This window comes from Podarcis gaigeae, assembly GCF_964106915.1.
Source record: "Podarcis gaigeae genome assembly, chromosome: 12".
Classification (NCBI taxonomy): Eukaryota; Metazoa; Chordata; class Lepidosauria; order Squamata; family Lacertidae; genus Podarcis; species Podarcis gaigeae.
In genome coordinates, this window is record NC_139688.1 from 26013846 (window position 1) to 26039218 (window position 25373).

General features: G+C 41.6%; 1 protein-coding gene across 15 annotated transcripts in view; it reads left to right on the top strand.

Moving 5' to 3' along the window:
* ADAM22 (ADAM metallopeptidase domain 22) overlaps positions 1-25373 on the top strand; it is a 118834-nt gene that overhangs the window by 4341 nt on the left and 89120 nt on the right. For all 15 annotated transcript variants that reach the window (XR_014556572.1, XM_083704707.1, XM_083704714.1 and 12 more), the window contains exon 3: positions 17645-17721. Coding sequence is in view for 14 of the 15 variants with exons in the window: in XM_083704707.1 (XP_083560833.1) it covers positions 17645-17721 (77 nt within the window). In the remaining variant the exon portion in view is untranslated. The remainder of the gene's footprint in view (positions 1-17644; positions 17722-25373) is intronic.

The window sequence follows — 25373 nt, forward strand, 5'->3', positions numbered from 1 at the left end:
TAGGTACTGCTGCTGCGGAAACTTAAACAGAGTTTCCATGTGCTCTGGCACTTGTCACGGTGTTCGGTTATGCCAGAAGCAGTTTAGTCATGCTGGCCACATGACCCGAAAAGCTGTCTGTGGACAAACGCCGGCTCCTTCGGCCTGAAGCGAGATGAGTACCTCACCCCATAGTTGCCTTTGACTGGACTTAACCGTCTAGGGGTCCTTTGCCTTTTTACTTACCTGCATTGCCTAATGCTGTGTACTTGGAGAGACAGTTTGGTTTGTCTTTTCCTGCACAGATGCAAGGTTGTTAAGCAAGTTTTATTACTTTAGGTCTAACAAGTGTCCAGAACTATGAGAGCTGGTAGTTACTCAGCAAGATGTTTTCATGTGAGATTGAAAGTAAATGCCCATTCTGTTTTTAGGCAGAGTTGTAAATATTCATAATCTGAGAACTGATGATGCTTTAAAACTCCGGTATTTCCGTGGTATAAAATAGGAGCTGAAGATGTCACATATGAGCTCAGCGGATGTTCCCAGTGATAATAATAATAATAATAACAATAATAATAATAATTTATTATTTGTACCCCGCCCATCTGGTTGGGTTTCCGCAGCCACTCTGGGCGGCTTCCAACAAAGATGAAAAATACACTAAAATGTCACATATTAAAAACTTCCCTGAACAGGGCTGCCTTCAGATGTCTTCTGAATGTCAGGTAGATGTTTATCGCTTTGACATCTGATGGGAGGGCGTTCCACAGGGAGGGCGCCACTACCGAGAAGGCCCTCTGCCTGGTTCTCTGTAACTTGGCCTCTCGCAGTGAGGGAACCGCCAGAAGGCCCTCGGAGCTGGACCTCAGTGTCCGGGCAGAACGATGGGGAAAGAGACGCTCCTTCAGATATACTGGACTGAGGCCATTTAGGGCTTTAAAGGTCAGCACCAACACTTTGAATTGTGCTCGGAAACGTACTGGGAGCCAATGTAGGTCTTTCAAGACCGGTGTTATATGGTCTCGGTGGCCGCTCCCAGTCACCAGTCTAGCTGCCGCATTCTGGATTAGTTGTAGTTTCCGGGTCACCTTCAAAGGTGGCCCCACGTAGAGCGCATTGCAGTAGTCCAAGCGGGAGATAACCAGAGCATGTACCACTCTGGCCAGACAGTCTGCAGGCAAGTGAAATGCAACATAGTGCCTCCTGGATCCTAGTACCTGTGATGACCTTCTTGTCCATAATTCCTTACTGTGCAATTCATTGATAATACCCCAGAAGCCAGGGCTGATGGGAGTTGAAGTCCAACAGCATCTGGTGGATCACAGGTCTCCCCACTGGTGTAGAAGGTATGTTACATCTTAGCCGTTGTGTCTGATAGTCAAGCAAATAAGGAGGGTGGTAGGGGCATCATCTTTGTTGCAGTGATAATGGGAGGTGGAAGGGTGGGGTCTTCGCCTTCTAAGTGCTGTCACCATTTCAGTTTTTGCTTGGAAGCACCAAAGCGCTGGCCCAGGTGCTGAATTTGCCAGTCACAAGAGAACGGCAATATAGACCTCTGACCAAGATGAGCAATGCCTGTTGGTACGTGGGCCTTAGTTGTATACTGTGCTTACTGAGATTGCATAGGTTTATGTTTCCTTTTTTGTTTGTTTCAATAATAATGAAAAAGCTACCTCCTGTACTAAGGAGTGGCCTACATGAGCTGGGATTCCAATGTAATGTCCTTCAGATGTTCCACTGCAACTCCCATTAGCCCAGACAGCATGGCTCATGGTCAGGGATGATGGGAATTGTAGTCTAACAACAGCTGAAGGGAACCACATTGTCTTCCTCTGTCTTTGTGCATCAATATATTGTAGTGTTCTTCTTTTGCGCAGATATATGTTCTCTACCTTCCCATGCTACAAAGCTAAAATTTAAGTAGGGTAATGCGCATTATTCAACAGAAACACTTACGTTGTATGTGTAGAGCTGATGGACATATACCACTGAGTCATATATAATTGCTACAGTCAGTCAATATCGTATACAGATTAGGTCTGCAACCCTAATTTCCATTTTAATGAAACTTGCTGTAGCTTAGTCACCGACATTTAGCCTCGCCTACCTCACAGGGTTGTAAGAATAAAGTGTGTATGTGTGCGAGAGAGAAATCATGTTTGTTGCCATGAGCTCATTGAAGCAAAGGCAGCATATAAATCAAATAACTCAGTAATATGAATAATGATGATATTATTTTTCAGATATGCAGCCGTAAGAAGTTTCATTTCACCTGTAGTTACTCCAGCTTGGGGGACTGTATTGGGTTTATTAGGTCAGACTCTGTAAGTGAAAGGAAATGAATCAGCCCCTCAAGTAACAAAATTAATACGAGGAGGGAAACCACAATGGAATTATGTGTACAGGAATATATTGAAACTCATGATGGTTAGAAACTTAGAAAAACCAGATAGGAAACTGGATGCCCGAGTAATGTCCACCTAACTCTATTCACCTAGCATTTGTTCTTTAGGTGATGTTTATGACCTGGTTTTATGGCGCCATTAAAAAAAGTGAGATGAGATATTTGTTTTGAATTTCTTGCAAAGGCTTGAAAGGCATGTAGATAGGCCTGCCATCTCCCGGTTCTAATCAATATTCCATTCAAAAAGCTTTAATGTTTTATGCACTCATTGCTGGAAAGTTTTATCTGTGGACCTGTACCATTAGCAATAGCCAGTTCGAGTCACTGGCCAGGAGTACTGCTTTATTCCAGCTTGATGCGGTGAATTGTAGGGGGAAATGTTGTTCTCTGGTTTATTGTTCAAATTTTGCTTGGTCCACTGTTGCTTTCCGGGAGTAAACTCAAAGCAAAAACTAATGTTCATTTCAGGGAGAGTACAGTGGTACCTCAGATTACATACGCTTCAGGTTACAGACCCAGAAATGTACCTCGGGTTTAGAACTTTGCTTCAGGATGAGAACAGAAATCGTGCGGCAGCAGCACGGCAGCAGCTGGAGGCCCCATTAGCTAAAGTGGTGCTTCAGGTTAAGAACAGTTTCAGGTTAAGAACGGACCTCCAGAACGAATTAAGTACGTAACCAGAGGTACCACTGTATTCATCACCTGCAGTTTGGGTTGAAATGCAAGCTGCATGTTCTTCAAGTTGGGACAGGAGTCAGGACTCTGCTCTTTGTGCCAGGATCCTGATTGGGTGGGTGGGGTCAAGACCCTGGGAAGGGTGTCTGCTAGTTTGCTGTGACATACAGTGTGATTGTTAAGGACTGTAGGTATGATGGTAGAGCTAGCAGACAGGGATTGGGTTGAGTGAGGCAACACTTGGTGAGTGAGTTGCCGCCTTTTTTGGCCAGTTCACTGGGTGGATAGGCTAGAGCCAGGTAACCTGTGAGTTTGCTGTCTTGTTCTGATGATTGATTAATTGTATCATTTTTTGTATTAATATGCTTTAATATGCTGTTTTGGGGATCTTTGGGCCTATAAATAAACCTGAATGTAATGTATCATGTAGTCCAGACTTGGCCAACCTGGTGTCTTCAAGATGTTTTGGACTACAGTATTAATTTCATTTGCTGAATGCGGCTGATGGGAGTTGTAGTCCAAACTGTGTGGTGGACACTAGCTTGGTGAAGCCTGATGTAGTCATTGCATTCTGATTTGAGACTTCCAATTTATATGACTGGCTTTTAGTTAGTTAGTAAGTTAGTTAGTTAGTTAGTTAGTTACAGTGGTACCTCAGGTTGCATACGCTTCAGGTTACATACGCTTCGGGTTACAGACTCTGCTAACCCAGAAATAGTGCTTCAGGTTAAGAACTTTGCTTCAGGATGAGAACAGAAATCGGGCTCCGGCGGCACAGTGGCAGCAGGAGGTGCTTCAGGTTAAGAACAGTTTCAGGTTAAGTACGGACCTCCGGAACGAATTACCACTGTAGTCTGTTTGTTTATCAGTGTTCACTGAGTTTACTAGAAGCTGAGCAATTAGTCTGGCTGTTTTTTCTCGCAATTTTTTTCAGTAAAGCATTTCAAATATTCCTTTATTGATATTAATTTCCCTTTATCCAAAACACTCTACTCCCTGACATCTGAAGTAAGATCAGAGTTTATTCTGGCTGCAGAGCTGGGGATGAAAGCGCTTCCTGCACAGGAGACTTAGCCAGAGAGAGTCTGATTTCTCAGATCTCTTTCACCCTGTCAGCATTCTGGGAAGTAACTGATGGCTTGGAGAGAAAAACTGACCAAGTTGGCAATAAATCTTTCATGAAACTTAGGGCAAAACAAAAGAACAGTCTGGACGAGAGCTACGATAGTCAAGAAACATCGTATATAATATCCCTTGTTTAGTCTACTGCCAGGTCTTTCCTGCTTTCCTGAAATAAGACAATTTAAAACAACACCCAGCACTTTCCTCAGTAAACAGTTTACAGCCTGTGAGCTGGAGAATGTCTTGATGCTACCCATTGTGGCTCAGAGACCTGTGTTTGGACTGGAATTATATTCAAATCCCCGCTGAACCAAGGGTTCGCCAGATCAGAGGTGGGGAACTGTTTTCCAGACAAGCTTCCAAGGGGTGTACGGCAGTGGTGGGTGATACGATTTTAGTTCTGTATGGAAGGCTGGCTACTACACCCCACCCCACCCACTCCCTATCCTCCATACAGGCAAGCAACAGCCAGTATCAGAGTTGAAGGACATATTCCAGCCAGGCAAAAATGTTCTGGGTGCGAATCATGACCAGTGATTATTTAAATAATAAATAAAACAGGAATAATTTAACACGAATATTTCAACATATCAACAAAAAAAATGAAGGATATTTATACATTGGACAGACCCCAGGAATTTTGCATCTAGGGTGAAAAAGGGTTGGTTAGAAAGGTTGGGAATGAGGAACCCTTTCAGTGGGTTGATGTAACTGGGTGGATGTACAAAATATTAAGAAACCGCATTCTGTTTGACAAATGGAGGTTAACCATGGCTTTATACCCAGGAAGGAGAGAAAAACGATTCATTGTGCATAATGTGTCCTGAGAACAAAAGAAAAGCATGACTGTAACAGAGCAGAGGCCCATCTAGAAAAGTATTCTGTTCACCTAGTCAGGTGCCTATAGGAAGCTCACAGGTTCTCAAAGACAAACATGACATGGCAATACTGTTCCAGAATTGCACCACTTCAGACCAGAGGCCTTTAAGGCATGATCTAAAATGGTTTAATTGCACCCCGATGGGGGGAAATATCCATATAGTGAAAAAACTAGTATGCCCAGAAGAAGCCTATACAAGAACTCTTCTGGGAACAGATTGTTTTTATACCCCGGAACAGAGGTGGGGCAAGTCAGTCTTGGATTCCCTGCATGCGACCCGAAAAGTAAATTGCAGAAATAGTTGTGCCATCTGATGAACTGTTTCTTTAGAGAGCCCTAAACATGCATGGCTGTTTAAGAGAACCTAGGAATGAATGAATGAAGAATGCGCGATCCAAGACCTACTATATGGTTAAGGAAACTATTTGTTCAGTCTGTGGAGAGTGGATATTAAAGTGATGTTCAGAAATGCCTACGAGTTACAGAATCACCAAGAGTTCCCTGGCTTGATTAAGGATAAACAAATGCTGGACTGGGGCTGCCCGCAGTGTCTTTAGAGAGTGAGTTTCTGCAGCTGATGTGTTCATTGCCACTGGGAAATTGCAATAACGTTGTCACAGGACACTCTTAAATTTGATTCATGATGTTTACTGAAGGATGCTCAATTAGCTTCACTGTGTCTATCATTCATGGTTGGTTGAGTGTAGTTGAGAGCTTACAGTCTTACCAGTGAGATCCATTCCAAGTGTAACATTCTTTTGCCTAAAGTGATTTAAAGATGGCAGGACTTTAATGTTGCTTTGAAAAACGGTGGGTGATTCCCAGAAAGGACAATTCACCTGCAGGCATGAGACCTGAGGGTAGAACTACATATGATGTGGGAGCTCCTTGGTTGGAATTTCTCATGTCTTTCTATTTCTGAAAAGCAGTATGCGGGCGTTTGGAAAAGGGCTGCAAGGGAAGGGGATAATTCTTTGGCTCCAGTCGTCCCCCCTGATGAGAAAAGTCCCTGCGGAAGAAGAAAAACAAGGTTTTCCATCTATAGCTAACAGTAGGGTAATATTTTGCAGGGGAAGGAGACTTGAATTGCGGCCTTGGTGAAGAGATAAACTCCCCAATATTTTTGCTTTTTAAAAAATAAAAAGAAGTATGTCCAATTAGGAACCTTTCTCATACCATGCTTGGTTTGACTCTTGCTTGGCAGATTGTGTGCAAGAAACCACATTTGGGTAAGATGTTTGATTTTGGAACCGGGATGTATAGGCTCAAGTCCTTGCTCAGCCATCACAAGATGGTCTTGCACAAATTGCTAGATCTTCCACCGTGAGGTTCCTGCAAGGCTAAAATCAGATGACCTTATGTATGCCACCCTGGAGGAATGGTAGGACATGAACGTGATAAATATAAATGGTTCCATGTCTGCCCTCCCCTCTGATTCCTTCAGTGGAAGGAACTTTCCTAGGAACATACAGAGATGGGATTGTTGGCCTATTTCACTCGCTATTCCCTGTGCCAGCCTGGAGAACCTGTGGCCCTCCAGATGTTGTTGGTCTACAACTCTTGTCATTCCCGACTAGTGCTTGAAATTATCCATGTGTGATTTGTGACTGGTGCCGGTCCAATTGTGACTATGTGGAAAACTCTGGATGCCACGTTGGCCACTAGGGAAAGCAAAATGTCAGGATCTGAAATATTTTCCTGGATGCTTGAATTAGTTTTATTCTAGGTTGTTTTATTTGATGTTTTAATGCGTTTTAAACTCTTTGAGATTTGTTCCTTAAGATATAAAGCGGTATGGAAATGGAAATAATAATAATAATAATGAAGAAATAAATAGTTCATGGGGGGAATACGGTGCCTAGACATTCCATTGTGGCGACCGCAGCCCATGCTTAAGGTTCCATTTGGCAATTACATTATATATCTGATTTTCTAACACTGTTCCTAACCATTGGGCTTGCTAGCTAGGGCTGCTGAGAGTTGGAGGCCAACAGCATCTGGAAGAAAGCGGCTTCCCCATCCCTGGTCTTCACAGACTGGCAGTGGCTTTCCAGGGCTTCAGAGCAGGATCTTCTCTGGCCTGGCCGGGGTTTAAAGAACTGCAAAAAGCTACAACTTTTTCAGAATCAGCAGCATTGGTTTTAAGCTGGACTCCTGGACACTCTTACCTAGGAACAAGCCCATGAAATGTGGTAGGACATGCCGCTTAGTATACATATATGAGATTTTGTTGTTTTCTTTGGATGAAGAAACGCGGAAGATGGAACAGTTTTTGTAACAGTTATGTAGGCATAGCTGTTGTGTACTTATTCAGGTGATTTATGACTCTCCCTCCATTAAAAGCAATCCCAGAGGAGGATACAACACGAAGATATACGACACGAAGACGTAGGGTACATAATAAAATCATCTGAAATGTCAAACCACAGCAGCAATACATCAGAGTTGCATCACAGCTCTGTGAGAACAGCAGGACACCTCCTCTGGTCATCTTAATCAAATGAATGAATGAATGAATGAATGAATAAATAAATATGTCTCTACAAGATACCTAAAACCCATCAGGATTGACATCGTGTGAATATTTGCTTATTTTTCCCAAAATAATATATTCTTTATACAAGAACAACAGCTGTTACGATATGTTGGATAGCTAAAGAGAGATCCTGTGTCCCCAGTGGGATTTCAGGAGCTCAGAGTTCTCTCTGTCCCTGCCTCCAATTTATTTATTTTTGTGTGAGAGGGGGGACAGGCTGTTTCTCTCTCACACACACTTTTGATTTCAATTCCCACCTTTGCAAGTCAGTTGTCCATTCAGGAAACCATCGGGTCACCCACCTTTTTGGAGCTGTGGGCACATTTGCAAACTGGCTCTACGGTTGTGGGTACAACACTTACACACATGCTTCGCAAGCAAGCTCACACTGCTTCTTCCAAGCCTAATTTCAGCCGGGCTGGGAGAGGGAACCTTGTGGGCGCCAGGAGAGGCCTCAGTGGGGTGACCTGCTTATAAGTTTTCACATTTACAATTTAAGAATTATGGTAAGTGTTAGCACCAGTAGGCTCATATGTTGTTTGGCATCCCACTTTGTTTATATCAGGGATATGTAAATGAACTGCAGCTTTCCGGCTCATGATAAATTTATCGTGCCACCCTTGATCCCTCCTCCAGATCGCCATGCTGCCTGGGTGGAATTTTCTAGCGTTAGCGAAATGTGCATCTCATTATTGTGGTACGAGTGTCTAGATGTGGGGTTGTAAGCATTGCACTTGCATCCAGGGAGTTTGCCCTTGCAAGGGGCGAAAAGGATGCAGAAAGATTCCTGTGCGACTCAGCAGGCGGCAAAGGGCAGCAGAGTTCCAGAGAGAAGTGACGTCGGGTGATTCAGCTTCAAAAGAAAATGCATTTAGAATTAAGGTGCATGGCACCTCCGAGCACCTCCTCAAAGCTAGGAATTTGCCAGTGGAGGGCTAATGGGGCATTTGCACCCACTTGTGTATCTGTCTTACTTATAACCACTGCAGAAGGTAGCACTGCCTGCCAGCACCCTCACTCTCAGGGTTGCCCTTGGAGTCTTCAGCATGGAGGAGAAAACCAGAATGAGTTGGTTCTGCCTGTCATTGGTTCTAGCACCACCTACTGTTGGGCCTCCTACCTTCTACCCTATCAGTTCCAGTGGTCACCAGCCACCATTGCACTCACAGTCCCATCATGCAAAACTCCTAGTTCCCCCTCAAGCTTTCTTTAGCCAAGCAGCTTAATAGAGAGCACCTTTGTTTTGTTTTTGTTTTTTTATATTAAAGATTTTATTGTTGTTGCCATTGCTAAACAATTGGGAGTCAATGATCCTTGTTAATTTACTGCAAATCACCCAGAGATGTGCCAGTGGATCCCGTCTGCCTTGTGCCCGGTCCTGGTAGGTCACACATTCTTAGTACCGTATTTTTTGCTCTATAAGACTCACTTTTTCCCTCCTAAAAAGTAAGGGGAAATGTGTGTGCGTCTTATGGAGCAAATGCAGGCTGCGCAGCTATCCCAGAAGCCAGAACAGCAAGAGGGATCACTGCTTTCACTGTGCAGCGATTCCTCTTGCTGTTCTGGCTTCTGAGATTCAGAATATTTTTTCTCTCGTTTTCCTCCTCCAAAAACTAAGTGTATCTTATGGTATGGTGCGTCTTATAGAGCAAAAAATACGGGTAGTTTCAATTGTTTATAAACTGGTGTGCATTTTATTTCCCTTTTTTATTTTAGACTCAATTTGGGTTATCTCTCAGAGCTAATATAACTCTTAATTTGTGACCAACAGTTCTATAAATAGTTCCAAGGTCGGTAAGTGAATCAGTTTTTATAGGAAGTGGACATGTTGCTTCTCCACGTAAATTGGATGTTCCAAGTACCAGATATGACTGATGGAGTGTCCATTTCTTTGTTCCATCCCATGGCCACTGCAAAATCAGCAGTGCATAGTGCAGTGCTAATATATAATTTATAATGGGTCACAAAGGTAATGACCCCTAAATTACTTCTTCGTAATCTTAATGCATATGAGGGTTGAATAATTTACAGCTTGGGCAGGAAGACCCACCTGAGAATTATGTAGATGCTCAGTCTGCAATCCTAAACAAACTCAGCTGGGATTCCCTTGTTGCCTTGCGGATGTTCTCTGTATAATATATGGCATAGGGATATAAGAAGCTGTCTCACACCAATTCAGACCAACTGCTCCATGTACTTTAGTCTGTCTACACTGATTGGCAGCAGCTCTCAAGGATTTTAGGCAAGGGTATCCGCCAGCCCTTCCTGGAGAGGCTGGGGACTGAACCTAGAATCTTCTGTGTGGAAAGCAGTTGCTGTGCCGCTAAGCTATGGCCCCACCAATCTATGGTAATACAGTAAACCACACAATGCAAAATAATCTAAAAAGCAGCATTAAAACAGCCAGTATAAAACAGAAACTACTACTACTACTACTTTTATTGTTTATATGCCACCCAGCTGAACGTTGCCCCGGCCACTCTGGGCGGTTCCCAACAGAAGATTTAAAACTCAGTGAAACATCAAACATTAAAAACTTCCCTATGCAGGGCTGCCTTCAGATGCCTTCTGAAAGTCAGATAGTTGTTCATTTCCTTGACATCTGATGGGAAGGTGTTCCATATCATAGGTGCCACTACTCTGCCTGGTTCCCTGTAACTTCACTTCTCACAGTAAAGTAGAGGCCCTTGGATCTGGACCTCAGTGTCCGGGCTAAACAATGGTATGTAGGACTGAAAGCTTTTAGAGCTTTAAAGGTCAACACTAACACTTTTGATTATGCTTGTAAATGTATTGGGAACCAATGTAAATCCTTTAAGACTGGTGTCATACGGTCCTGGTGGCCACTCCTAGTCACCAGTCTAGCTGCAGCAATCTAGATTAGTTGTAGTTTTCGAGTCACCTTCAAAGGTAGCTCCACTAAAACCATACCAGTAGTCAAGATCCCAGAGTCTCACTTCTTGCAAGCCAGGAAAGCAGCGTGTTTTGTTTCTCTGATAAAAGAATATTCCAAACAGTAAAAAGAATATATCTAACTTATGTCTCCACATCTGAATGCTAGTAACTTCCATGACTTGCTTTTTGCCTGTCTTTTTCCTTTTCCCTGTTTAATTGCAGACAATACACTTGCAATAAAAGAGAACATTTGATTTTATTTTTTTATGGAAAATAAATAATAACAATTACTTACATAGATAGGATCATACCTATAATTAATTTGCCACGCTTTGCACAGTGCTTTCTTTCTTCGTTGTTTCTGCACAGTATTTCAAATGCTATAGCTATAATACCATCCCTGCCTGCATTGTCCAAGGACTGCATCCTGTAGATCAGCTTTCACCAACATGGTGCCCTCCAGATATTTTGCTAGGACTGATGAGAGATATGGTCCAAAACGACTGGAGGGCAGAAGCTTGTAAAAAGTTTATCTTGATTGCAGAAGTGCTTGGAGGTCTGTGGCTGCTTATTTCTCTTTGGTTGCAAAACAGAAAAATTGTTGACAGATGGCAGCATTTTCTCCTTCCAGCAGCACCCCTATAATCTCCTGCTCTTGCTTTGCAAAGGTGTTGGAGCTGGTGTAGCTCCCACATTAGCTTATCCTCATGATCACAGTGCATTGCTTGCAACAGCTACGATTGGATTTCTAGAGGTTCTTCCCTCCCAGCTCTGGTTTTTAATGGTGTGTAATATTTTGTGTTGCCTGATCACCTCATCTGTCTCCTGAGAAATCTCTACGTGGGACAAGAAGCTACAGTTAGAACTGGATATGTAACAACTGATTGGTTCAAAATTGGGAAAGGAGTACGACAAGGCTGTATATTGTCTCCCTGCTTATTTAACTTATATGCAGAATTCATCATGTGAAAGGCTGGACTGGATGAATCCCTAGCCGGAATTAAGATTGCCGGAAGAAATATCAACAACTTCAGATATGCAGATGATACAACCTTGATGGCAGAAAGTGAAGAGGAATTAAAGAACCTTTTAATGAGGGTGATAGAGGAGAGCGCAAAATATGGTCTGAAGCTCAACATCAAAAAAACGAAGATCATGGCCACTGGTCCCATCACCTCCTGGCAAATAGAAGGGGAAGAAATGGAGGCAGTGAGAGATTTTACTTTCTTGGGCTCCATGATCACTGCAGATGGTGACAGCAGCCACGAAATTAAAAGACGCCTGCTTCTTGGGAGAAAAGCAATGACAAACCTAGACAGCATCTTAAAAAGCAAAGACATCACCTTGCCAACAAAGGTCCACATACTGAAAGCTATGGTTTTCCCAGTAGTGAAGTATGGAAGTGAGAGCTGGATCATTAAAAAGGCTGATCACCGAAGAATTGATGCTTTGAAATTTTGGTGTTGGAGGAGACTCTTGAGAGTCCCATGGACTGCAGGAAGATCAAACCTATCCATTCTTAAGGAAATCAGCCCTGAGTGCTCATTGGAAGGACAGATCCTGAAGCTGAGACTCCAATATTTTGGCCACCTCATGAGAAGAGAAAACTCCCTGGAAAAGATCCTGATGTTGGGAAAGATGGAGGGCACAAGGAGAAGGGGAGGACAGAGGATGAGATGGTTGGACAGTGTTCTCGAAGCTACAAACATGAGTCTGACCAAACTGCGGGAGGCAGTGGAAGACAGGAGTGCCTGGCATGCTCTGGTCCATGGGGTCACGAAGAGTCGGAAATGACTAAACAACAACAACAACAAATATTTTGTGTTATCTGTTAGCTTGCTGTTACCCACCCCAAGCCTATAGGGACCAAGTGAGCTGGAAGTGGGTGGCCCATTGGGTTCACTCCACATATTTGTTGGACTACAGCTCCCAACAGCCCCAGCCAGCTTGGTCAGTGGTCAGGGATTTTGGGAGCTGTAGTCCAGCAAGAGCTGAGCTGAGACACCACATTGGCTATGCTAGAAATTTAAATGCAGATGTTTGTGCTCAAGGAGAAGGAATGAAACTGTTTACATTTTGATCATTCCCTCTTTTAACCCTCTTAAGCATCTTTGACCTTACAGAGAGGCTTCCTTTATGTGAGAATAAATTTTTAATCCTTTCTTTGTAAGTTAGATTTGCTAGAACTACTGTCTCCCTTCTTGCCCTAGGCAGGGTTCTCTTGAGGACAATAGCAGCGTTTTAGGGGTGCAGGTGTGTATGTGTATGTGCTGGAGAAGGTCTCTGCCAAAGATTACAGAGGATTCAAGAATAGGTTCCTGCTCTGAGTACTGCCTACTAGAGCTGCAATACTTGTCTTCATTTTTTTCTCCTTTTGGTTAGTGCTGATTCAACAGAGAATTCTCTTTCCTTGTTTACTGCAGCTGGGTATTATATTGCTGGGTTGATTGAATAATTTGCTTACTCCATTAAAAAAAAAAGAATCCTGAAATCCTCATAAATGCTTGAACATTGTTGGATGGAAGGTTCTCATAAATGCTTTAAAATATTCATTGAAATATTTATGATCTTTTTTATAATGTTAAATATATCTAATAAGTAGAATTGCATGTTTCCTTCTTTATATTTGCTGGACAATTTTCTTATATATAATAATTTTCCATAATAAAAATGCTTAAATGTTCAGTTTTAGAGCGTTTTGATTCAGGCTGAAATCCTGTGTGCATTTTACAAGGCAGTAAACTTTTTGAACTCAATGGAACTTAATTTGTGAATAAAGCATGCATATGATCAAGCTGTATGAATATTTATATACTTCAAAGACTTGGAAATTTTCTGTGTTCAAAATGGGCTTCTCTTAACTTTATATAGCTGAAATGTTTGGTGGCGGGGTGCAGATACCTCTGTCCTATGTAGTTGGAGTCAGTACCGTAGCATGGGTTGCCAGTGCTTGGGGCTGCACAGAGGGTTGGGTGGGTTGGAGGGAAACAGATGGAATACCCATGTGCATTCAACTGCTGCCCTAAGGTGCCTGCGTCACTCAGGAGGTTGCAGCCTCAGTCATTATTTTTTCTGCAGAAGTCACTTCCTGGTTTGCATGGAGAAGCCATTTTCAGAGGAGTCCGGCAATGGTAGCTGTCCAACACAGGGTGTTGACATTTTGCACCCCTAACAAATTTTGCACCTGGGGCAACCGCCCCAGTGTTCCCTCCACGCAACTTCACTGGTTTGAATGTAGCCTGTTGTTCACCTATGGCTCCATCCAAATTTTCTCTAGGAAATGTGGCCCCAGAAGCTGTGGCTGATAAAGGTTCCTTATCCTCAGTATAGAAACAGTGAGCTCAAGGTTTTCCATTCCAGGCTGACTTTGTGTTAAGGAAAAATTCAACAACCCTTTGTGTTACCTGGAGAGTTTGCATTCACTTCATGGAGAAATCTGGGCGTCAACTGATTTGAGCCTCATGTGGAAAATGCCCTTAGTTTCAAAGACTCTTTGCTGTTAATCTCTACCTTTTGTGTTGTCAGAAGCACTTGACAAGGATGAAGTTGTGGTGTCTCCCATATGTTCCATTAGCAGCTGTGGTGGTGATGTATTCGAGAACCTCTTCTGGATTAGTTCAGCATGACCGTGTTGAATGTGTGCAGTTGGCTGTGTGGTGATAGGTACTACATGGGATGTTGTGAAACAGTGATTTCTCATAGTGTTTGAAACTTGTGGGCAGACTCTTCACAATGACCAAACTTACCAGGGAAAGCAGGAAATGTGATATCACCAGGAACGGAACAAGGAGTGATCCTTTTTCAAACAAGCAAGCACAAGCTATAGTTTGTCAGTTATTTTCTTTAAAAGAAATTTTATTAAGACTTCTCATAATGCAATAAACAAACAAACAAAACAAACAAAGAAAAAAGAAAGACGAAAAAGAATTAGAAGAATGCGAAGTCTTCTCTCACAGGTATATCTCAACTTTTCTCCCAGACAAACAAACAAAAAAGCGAGCCCTCTCACCTATCACCTGGGAGCATTCCTTTCCTTCCCTAGCCTCTCTGATGTAATTGCTCATTTTCTGTTACCCACAAATTAACACTGGGGCACCAGTTAGGTAAGAAGAATTATGTTTGTCTTAGGTGCCAGGCAGTAACTCATGGACGCTAGCATGCGTGGGGCGCAGGCAGGAGGTGGGGGAGAGCGCATGAACATGTGGCTTGTCCCCAGGCCTGCAAACCATAGGAACATAGGAATCTGCCCTATACTGAGGCAAAAAATCAGTCCATCTAGCTGAGTACTGTCTACTACACTGACTGCAGTAGCTCTCCAGGGCTTCAGGCTTTCTCAGACATACCTGGAAAGGTTGGAGATTGAACCTGTATGCAAGCCATGTGCTACAGCTTTCCCCCAATACTGATTGGGAGAACTGGAAATGCTATCTGTGAATCAAAGCAGTGGAAGAGGAGCCTGGGGCTTTAGAAATGGCAGCTAAGAAAAAGCAGCAGCCTGCTGGATCAGATTTAAGCTCCATTGAGTCCGCCATCTTGGGTTCCCCAAAGTGGCTTGCCAGATGCCTATGGGAAGCTCACAAGCAGCCCATGATGGCAACAACACTCTCCTGCTTGTGATCCCAGCAATTGGTACTCAGAAGTGTGTGCTTGAACTTGGAGGGCATGTTTAGCCATTGTGCCTAATACCTGTTGATTGGTCTGTCCTGAATTTGCAGAATTCTAGAGTTCTCACCATGTACTTTCTCTTTTTTGCCCAGAATCTGTTTCCATATCTTGCTTGGAAATAGCAAACATTTTGTTAGTGTATGCTGACTATTACAGAAAGTTCAGTGCTCTTTTGGGTAGTAAGATTATGTGTACCAGTAAGAACACACACACACACACACACACACACACGGCATCTAAATGTGATGTTCCTCCTTAGTCATAAGCAGAAATTAGAATATTACATTTTCGAAACATGAGCAAGGTATGTCTTGAGCACATTTTGAGCAGGAAAGTAAGCTTACCCATAGTGGCTATAGTTCTCTTTTTGACTGTATTTGGTAGATCTTCTGTAATGTTTCCTCTTTACTTCTGATGTGTTTGGAGGGATCTAAACTCCATACTCTTGAGTATGACCAAGGTGGAATCTAGACACATATAAAAAACGCTGTGAAAATGCTTAAACAAACAAACAAACACGGTTTGAAAAATATATTGAATTTACCATGGCTCACGGTTGCCATCTAGTGCCACATTTGTATAATGCACTTTACAACACACTTAAAACGTTTCATTTGCAGCTGTATAGCTGATTCCTTAGTCAGAAATAACCCATAATAACTTCCTTACTGTCTCGTACTCAAGGTTCATCTCTTCAAACACATTGATTAAGCACTTGTTCCCAAGCAGTCAGTGCTTCTCAGTTGCCAATGTCAAAACAGACATTGGTATAATTGGCAAGCCACAATGGGCTCCTTCCTCATTAAAATGAGGATTTTGTTCTTAAAGACTTTGTTCTTACAGGCTTCAACTAGCAGTCTTTTAAGCAAAGCAGCCATATTTGGTCAAATAACCCTCTAATTTACCGACAAGTGAGAGTCAGCCAGAAAGCCTTTCCAGAAATACTTAGCTATGCAGTAGTTCTTGTAATTGGGCCATTTCCTTCTCCCATGCCTCACTTCTTCCTCTTTATAAAAATTCCTTCTAAATATTTCCCATGGCTTTGTTTTTTTCAGCACAGTACATGTCTTTAAGAATGTGTCAGATTGTATTTTGCCTGGAAAACCATAGAGAATGCTTACTGCCTTTTCTCCCCCTCTGTTGTGTCCTGAAGTATATTACATATGTACTTTATCTGTACAGCCAGTCAAGGCCGACCCTGCCATTAGACAGTGTGAAGTGCCTGCCTCAGGCAGCAGATATTGTAAGGCAGCAATGGCATCAGTTGCAACTTAATGACTGATTCTTCTGAACTGGTTGAAGTGAGATTCAGCTGTCACTCTAGCCAGTCTCTGTACTGTATCTGGAATGGGAAGAAGGGGTGCCATATTGTCTGCCTTAGCCAGCAAAATGTCTCTAGCTAGCCTTATAACCAGCGTGGAACAGAATTTTATGGATTTGTTGAAGTGTGTTTCAGAATAGCTATCTGATAATTAGGTCATTCAGTATCAGTACAAATATGATAAAGGAACCTCTTGGCGATTGTCCATATACAGAACAGTTGTCCGGGATCTTGCTTTTATCTCATAAATTGGGCCATTTGCACAAAGCATGCATAAGCAGCCATATAGACTTTTTGTAGAGGTAAGTTGCTAGGGATAACCTGTACATGAGCCATTGGGACAGATGAAAAGCTTCCTAGCTGTGCCTACAAGGACATGACATACGAGTTTCTTTGTGAAAATATAAAAACTGCTAAATCCAGCTCTCTCACCAGGCTACAAATCCCAGTGCTTTTAATTATTTTTATTTCAGAACCATACATATTACAAGCATATACAATTTCAGTCTATAGAAGAAAAATGACATTAATCAATTAATTATTATTGATTAATTCACTAGCAACCTCAAACCTGTCATTGCTTGGGAAGTCAAAGGGGGGAAAAACACCTTTGCGGTTTTGAGAAAGTTCAGTCTGCCATCTTTATACAGAGTTGTGTCTAATTGTATCCAAACATAGACAGAAAACTACTGCTTGATCTTGGAAGCATCATGTGAAATTTTGTTATGATATCTTAGTAGGGATCCAAATGTACAGCAGCAGGCAACTTCCCAAAATATATTGTAGGTAATTGCTTTAATCATTAATCATTGTTCCCAGTATTCTTTGTGGGCAGCCATGCCCTTTGAAATGGGCAATAACACTGAGATTGGTTTGTACAGTAAATATCCCCCATCTGGGACAGCAAAACCGAGAGCACTATTTCCTCATCTGTAAAAGGATGTTAAATGTGCCAGAATTAGAAATCCCTGTATAAGGGGGTATAGTCAGCTCTTTATGCTGCTCTACAAAACCTCACATTCCCATGGGGAAAAAATCAGCTCAATTATCCTTAAATGTGCCTCAGTATGTTTGTGCTGGTGCGAAGTATATATTTTTTCCTGTTGTGAATGTAAAAGAATGCATTGGTTGAATGCTAATCCATTTCACTTTTTTTAAACATTGCAGTCCACTCATATTGCCCGAGCCAGCTTCCAAGTCGATGCCTTTGGATCTTCTTTCATCCTGGATGTAGAGCTAAACCAGTAAGTATATAAATATTTTAATTGATATTTGATTTGCACATTTGTTTCCCCCACCCTTTAGCATTTATGCAATGTATTTTGATATTTTCCAGTATTGCTTAATGCTGCTTAGTATTATCTCATTCTTAAAAGGAAAAATACTCTCCGAAGTACACATTCTTGTGTGCTCGGATCCTGGACTATCACCCCCTAGTCATTTCCTTCCCACTGGTACTGAGCTGGCTTATCATGATGGGAACAAGTTGTTTTTTCACTTCCATTTTTCATTAACCCCAGATTTCTACCTTACCCCCAACATGTGGTTAATCTTATCTGTAGTTTGTCTGAGGAAAGCTATCTTCAAATCATAAGTCACAAAGCTGGCTTGTTTCAACAAACTATCCTTAAGAATAATCAGAGTTTTAGGGTTTGAGCATAGTGCTCTAAACTATTGTTAATTAAAAAAATCAGCCTTGTTGCTATCACGATAAACCATGGTTTAGTTGGTGATTCCTCCCATCTCACTCAACTGCCTGTTGTTTTGAAGAGACCCAATGTGCTTAGTGGTTAGAATCCTAGACTAGGACAGGGAGGACACAATTATGCAATTTTCCTGTTATTTGTGCGCTGTATTTTAACCTGAATGGCTCATAAGACCATAATAAAGTTTGACTGATATCCTGGCATTGTATTTACTGATCAAGTAAAGAAAGACATAAATATAAAAAGAGAACTGACTTACACTCAGTGGATTTGTAACTGGCTGACTAACCGAACCCAAAGTTTCCTCTTCATCCTGGAGAAGAGTGACTAGTGGGGTGCCACAGGGTTCTGTCTTGGGCCCGGTCTTATTCAACATCTTTATCAACGACTTGGATGATGGACATCAAGGGCATCCTGATCAAATTTGCAGATGACACCAAACTGGGAGGGGTGGCTAACACCCCAGAGGACAGGATCACACTTCAAAACGACCTTGACAGATTAGAGAACTGGGCCAAAACAAACAAGATGAATTTTAACAGGGAGAAATGTAGAGTATTGCACTTGGGCAAAAAAAAATAAAAGGCACAAATACAAGATGGGTGACACCTGGCTTGAGAGCAGTACATGTGAAAAGGATCTAGGAGTCTTGGTTGACCACAAACTTGACATGAGCCAACAGTGTGACGCGGCAGCTAAAAAAGCCAATGCAATTCTGGGCTGCATCAATAGGAGTATAGCATCTAGATCAAGGGAAGTAATAGTGCCACTGTATTCTGCTCTGGTCAGACCTCACCTGGAGTACTGTGTCCAGTTCTGGGCACCACAGTTCAAGAAGGACACTGACAAACTGGAACGTGTCCAGAGGAGGGCAACCAAAATGGTCAAAGGCCTGGAAACGATGCCTTATGAGGAACAGCTAAGGGAGCTGGGCATGTTTAGCCTGGAGAAGAGGAGGCTAAGGGGTGATATGATAGCCATGTTCAAATATATAAAAGGATGTCACATAGAGGAGGGAGAAAGGTTGTTTTCTGCTGCTCCAGAGAAGCGGACACGGAGCAATGGATCCAAACTACAAGAAAGAAGATTCCACCTAAACATTAGGAAGAACTTCCTGATAGTAAGAGCTGTTCGACAGTGGAATTTGCTGCCAATGAGTGTGGTGGAGTCTCCTTCTTTGGAGGTCTTTAAGCAAAGGCTTGACAACCATATGTCAGGAGTGCTCTGATGGTGTTTCCTGCTTGGCAGGGGGTTGGACTTGATGGCCCTTGTGGTCTCTTCCAACTCTATGATTCTATGAATCTATGATTCTACATGTTCATAGCATTGTCAACTCAGCTCTTCATTTAAGTTACATCTCTCCTCAGACTAAAAAGAAGAAATATTTCCTTTGTTAAGAGAACCTAAAAACAAATAATGAATTTATTTCAGTTTTTCGGAACCAAATACATTATCACTGTCCATTATATCAGTTTCAGACATAGAGAGAAAGAATTCAGTGAATACCTAAGTGAAGCTTGATTTTTCATTATTCATAATCAAATTTCAGAATGTCCACTGCTAAATTGCTTGCTCTGTTGTACATAGTGAAAGTATTTTGAAAATATACCAGTTGCTCATATTTTGCATGGTATGAAAAAATTGACTTAGAAAACAAGCAACTGCTGCGTGATCTGTGAAAAGTTTGATTTTTTAAAAATTCTGTTGGTGAGGAATCCCAGTCCTTACTTAGTGAAAACAGACATACGTATTAGTTGAAGAAGTACAAATGATGTTTTGTACCAGATGCGAGATTTGGACTCTGGGTTGAAGGATATGCATTTTCTGGGTTTAATGTAAAGCACATGCAAGGCTGAGTGAGAGCCAGATATCTTATCTTTATCAATGCATTTTTACATATGTGGAGCAGATGAGGGTCCTCTCCTAGATGTCCATTGATTTAGTGCCTGTGATTTGGGGCTGGTTGTAGATTTGCTGCTGCTCTTGCAGGGGTGAAACACTTAAATCTTGCAAGGAAACAGATGTGGGTGAGGGATTTTAATTAGGCTACAACTTCTCAAGATAATCAGATGCATCTGGACTCCAGAATAACTTGACCTGGTGGTTCACATATGCAGCAAATTGATCCAAGGGAACGGAGAGAGCCACATTTGTGATGCCGGGGGAAAAAAAACGTAAAGCGGTGCCTCTTGTTATTGAAAAACAAAAGTACAACGAAAATACATGAATGGATCTGAAGAGTGCTCATAAGAAGAGTCCTGCAGGATCAGGCCAGTGGCCCATCTAGTCCAGCACCCTGTTCTCATAGTGGCTAACCAGGTGCCTGTTGGAAACCTTCAAACAGGGCCAGTGCCTCAGACAGTGAGGTAGCCATGGAGAGCCCCATCCTCCATATTTTTGCTTTTAATTATTAGTTATCCCACAGAGGTGCCAACTCTACAGGTGTCTTCAGCCCCGCAAAGTCTGTTGGGACGGGGCTGAAGCCCCCCAAACTTGAGGGCCTGGGTCTTACCACAGTAGGCCTTGCTGGGCTTCGCCATGGCAGTGGGCCTACTAGGACCTCATGGTGCTGTCACATGTGTGCGATCCCCCCCCCCCCATGTTGGGCAGAACTCGGCACTTCTGTTATCCTGAAATAGCTTTTTTAAAGTATTACTGAATTTCAAAGGTTTAATTAAGCTCCCTCCTTGCTAACCACGAGTTGTAGCCAGGAACAAACCTTGGCCACAGCTAGTGCTTTCAATTAAGATACGGGCGGATGAACTCTGCCTTAAGGCTCTTCCTGGCAAATAGCCTGCAACATTCGTATTGCAAGGTCATGTGAAACTGTAAATGAAAAACACAATTTGAAGTTTGCCCTGAAGCACTGTCGCCTTCCAGATGTTGCTGGACTTCAGTCCCCAACATCCCTGGCCATTGGGCACACTGGCTGGGGTTAGTGGTAGTTGGAGTCCAGCAACATCTGCAGGAACAGAGGTTCCTCATGCCTGACTTGTTTGTCTGATGGTAAAAATCAAAAGGCCATCCCTGGCTTAAACAAAAAGGTGCAGCATACAGCAAAGTCCAGTGCTAGTCAATCCCGCTGTAAAGATTGTGGCTGTGGCAGTCAATGGGCCGTTTGAGCTTGGCACAAGGAGTTCAACTCTTGTTGAACCTCCATTGCCTGCCAGTATGAACACAGTCAGTGATGCAAGGTGGAATTTGCCGTGTGTGGTTTATTTTTTCTTGGAAAATTTTCCGTTTCATAAATTGATTAGAAACGATGAGCTAATTGCAAATAAATACCAGGCCAATTTCAAAGCTGTTAACTTTGTTTACTAGATACAAGTAATTAGATCGCTTTCTAGGTCATCAGATTATTTTCTGAAAAGTCTCCAGTGGGTACTGAAAAAATTGTCCAATTCAAAGATTTCCAGGAAGGCCACGTCATTGGTTGCAATGTTTTGATAAAGACGGATACGTTTTCCAAAGCATTTTTGACATGAAAGTTCTATACAGTTAGTGATGATGATGAAAGGCTCTCTGTAGCTGTTTCCTTCTTCCTGCCTGAGGACTATAAACGTGAAGAAGTTGCCTGTTGAATGCCAAGTAACTGGTGCGCTGGGATGTTTAGAATCCCAAAAGATGCAAAGCACAAAAGAAGCTGTATATGGTATAAAATCTCCCCTTTCCCTCCTGCTGTCTTCTAAAAGCTCTTTTTCTAAAAATAACAACAACACCATATTTTGGTGTGATAGAGAGTAAGGTTGCTTACTAACTGTTCTGGTAAAATATTCCTGCTACTAATTTGTGTTTCTTACCCATTGAGATAAACAAGTAAAGCACTCAGAGCCTCCAAATAATGTTGTTTGTTTCATTTATGAATTGCTTACCACAAGGCATCCGGAAGCATATTGAGGTACAATAAAAACATATATGAAACAGGTACATGTATAAAAACAGTTAAAACATCATATAGAACAACTTTTTTAAAAATGATGCCAGAAATATATAAAGACAGACAGATGCCAGCAACAACAAGTTTAAAACTGTGACAGCACTTACATAAAAGCAGTAAACCAGTACAAGTACCAAGTGGGATGAATATCTCCATTTAGAAAGTTTGTTGAAAGAGAAACATTGAAAGACAATAGAGACGGTGCCCATTTGATATCTAATAGGCAGTGGGAGAGAGTTTCAAAAGGTCGGTGTTGCTACACTAAAGGCCTGATTCTGGCATTGTGGAGAGCGGCGCTCCAAATAGGATCCTATCTGCAGGATGCCCTCTGCAGAACGTAGTGATTGGTTGGGTATATAGAGGGTGGTGTTTACCTTGGTTGCATACGATAAAATTCTCCTTAAAGAAAAGGCTCATCAAGCTGATAAGGGGTGCACTAGAAGTTGGGTAGGGGATGGAATCCATCACTTGACTGTCCCTGTAAAGTCTTCTGAAGAGTTTCTTTTGTTGAACAGGTATACTTGCATTGCCACTTTTGCATGCTGGGTTGTTTTTTGTTTTGTTTTTAAATGGAATGATTGTGCTTTGGCTTCACTATCATGTTATGGGCTGAACCAAGACAGAAAATTTGGACTGTAGGCTGGGGCATTCTCATTGCTGCCCACAAAGTGGTTGGAGCCTTGACTGCTTTGACTGCTTTGTACTGTTTTGTACTGCGTGCTCTTCCTAAGTATTTTCTTTGCACATATCCTTTGCACCTCAAAGCAAAAATTAAGATGTTTACTTTTAGGATGAGTTTGCAGTATGGCTACTGTACATCTGTGATTGCTAGTACAGTATCATTTGATTGCTGGAATCTGTGAAAATGCATTGCTCAGAGCCACTAGACACAACCACTCGAGGTGATCATTGCTAACTTACCATTTAGTATTTCCGCTTCCATAGCTAACGTTCTGTTCTTCATGAAAAAATCTCTTGCACAACTAAGCAGATACGAGATGATTGCCATTACAGCATTTGGTTTATGAAACGAAATCTGTCAATACTTGAATCCTCATGAATTGTTGCCTCATAAGTTTGGGTATATACCCTCCGAACGGGAGCCCGAATGGCAACGATCAATAATTTATTGATGAACTTTTATCTGTTAGTTGCAGTTTTCCAAAGTTGTTTGCACAGGAACAACAAAGAACTCCTTGGAAAGTTGTTCTTGGAACATCTTTGTCCTTTGTGAGTAACAGAACTTTAGTTATTCTAGTATTACTGGATTTCATAGGTTCTCTGACATTTATTCTGGTGCACCGCCAACATCTGCCAGGAGTGCAAGTTTCCAAGCATTTCTCATTTTCAGCTGCCGTCCTTTTTAAAAATGGACCTGAATACCACTTTTCCTCACACAATATATGGCATCTCATTGGATCCCTCACTGCTACTGAGTAAGGAACAACTGGAAAAAAGTGTTTTCCTTTGTATCTCCGAAATAGCATTCCCCTGTGCCACCATATTAATCTGGCAGTACATGTAGATCAGTTTTTCTCAAATACTTCTTTGCCTCTAAACCATGTTTACTTTATTTTCTTCCCCGTACAAGCATAGTTGTGGAAGTATTATTATAGTTTTTGGCTAAGCTGATTTTCAGAGACTTACAGCTTTATTTTTAAATCCTTTTATTTTTAAATCTGCTCTGTAGGAATCTGATCACTAAAAGTAAAAGTAATCCTACTTGGTATATAAATCTAAGGTTTAGCAGAGCATCTTCGCTGCCGTGGCCTCTTTTGGCACAGAAAAGGCTTTTGAAGGTGTGCTTAGTTATCTAGTGTTGTTCTCTCTGCTGATGAAAGGCAGCCATCAGCAGAACAGGTAGGGAGGCAATTTTTGACAATTTCTTCCCTTTGAAGTCCTTCCCATAGCTGCTATACCGGCTGTCCAAATTTCTAATGTAGATTTACTCAGCACTTGGGGCTTGCATTGATGATTGCAAAAAAAGTGTCCCACTCTTTGTTCCATTGACAGATGCCTTCCAACAAGTGGGGGGGGGTGCACGGGCAGTATTGGATACCACAACATTTCAGTTTATGCTTGTAAAGTTTGGGGTGTAGAGTGGGGGTCATTTTTGCCAGTGCCAAACACTTCAAAAAATATTAAACTGAATATGACTTCAGGTACAGCAACACAATTAAGCTAAAAGCCAGGTGTGGTAACATAATTAAGTTTTAAAAGAACAAACCCTGCCTATAGGCTTACAATTTAAAAGCGACATTTAGGCTTAAATGACATTTAAATTTAGCAGGAAAAGTTGTTGCTAGATTAACTAGGTTAGTTTCCTTGGATACTGCATATAAAAAGAAGGTTGGTACTTTTGGGTTTTGACTGCCGGTTTCTCTGTGGTTGAAAAGCATTTTTGGTTTATATTTCTTTTTTTTAAAAAAAATCACTTTTCATTTTTCAAATATTAAAGTGAATGGAAAATTGCAACACACTCTTTAAACACATCTTTGCAAGCAACATCATGACATCTGGGTATGGTTTCTTCTTCTCCTTTGGCACTATGTATGTTGTGCAATAATAAAATATCCTGCTACTTGACACTAATTTTTGTATTTGGAATATTTTTATTGCTGTTCTGATGGCATTATTCCTTTGCTGCTTTTGAGGCGTGACTCCACTGGAATAGAAATCTCTACCATCTATATTTGGATAGATGTATTTTTTTAAAAAATATTTATTAAGGGTTTTTAAATACAATACAAATAAACAAGACACGGTAATACATTTTCATAACACATTTTCTTATCATCTTTGGACTTCCTCACAACTCCCACTCCTGCGTTTTTGATTTAAAAATTAATCCAGCAATTTAGCAATGTTGTTTCACACATTTTATCTCAACTTGTTTGAAATCTTAAAAAATTTTAAATTTAGCCTAATCATTATCAAATTTAAACTTCTCCTCGTAGATCACATCATCTGTTTTAATGGTGCCAAGTTGTTTATGATCTAGCTTCCAATTTAACATTCATACAGTTTATAATATTTTTGCAAATAAATCTTGAATTTCTTCCAATCCTCTTCTACCGTCTCCTCTCCCTGGTCTCGGATTCTGCCAGTCATCTCAGCCAGTTCCATGTAGCCTATCAGTTGCGTCTGCCATTCTATATTTGGATAGATGTAGACTTGAATCTCAGGAGTAATTTTATTATTGCATCTTTGTGCTGAAAGGTATAGATTCCCATTTGGCCTTGGAACATGCTAC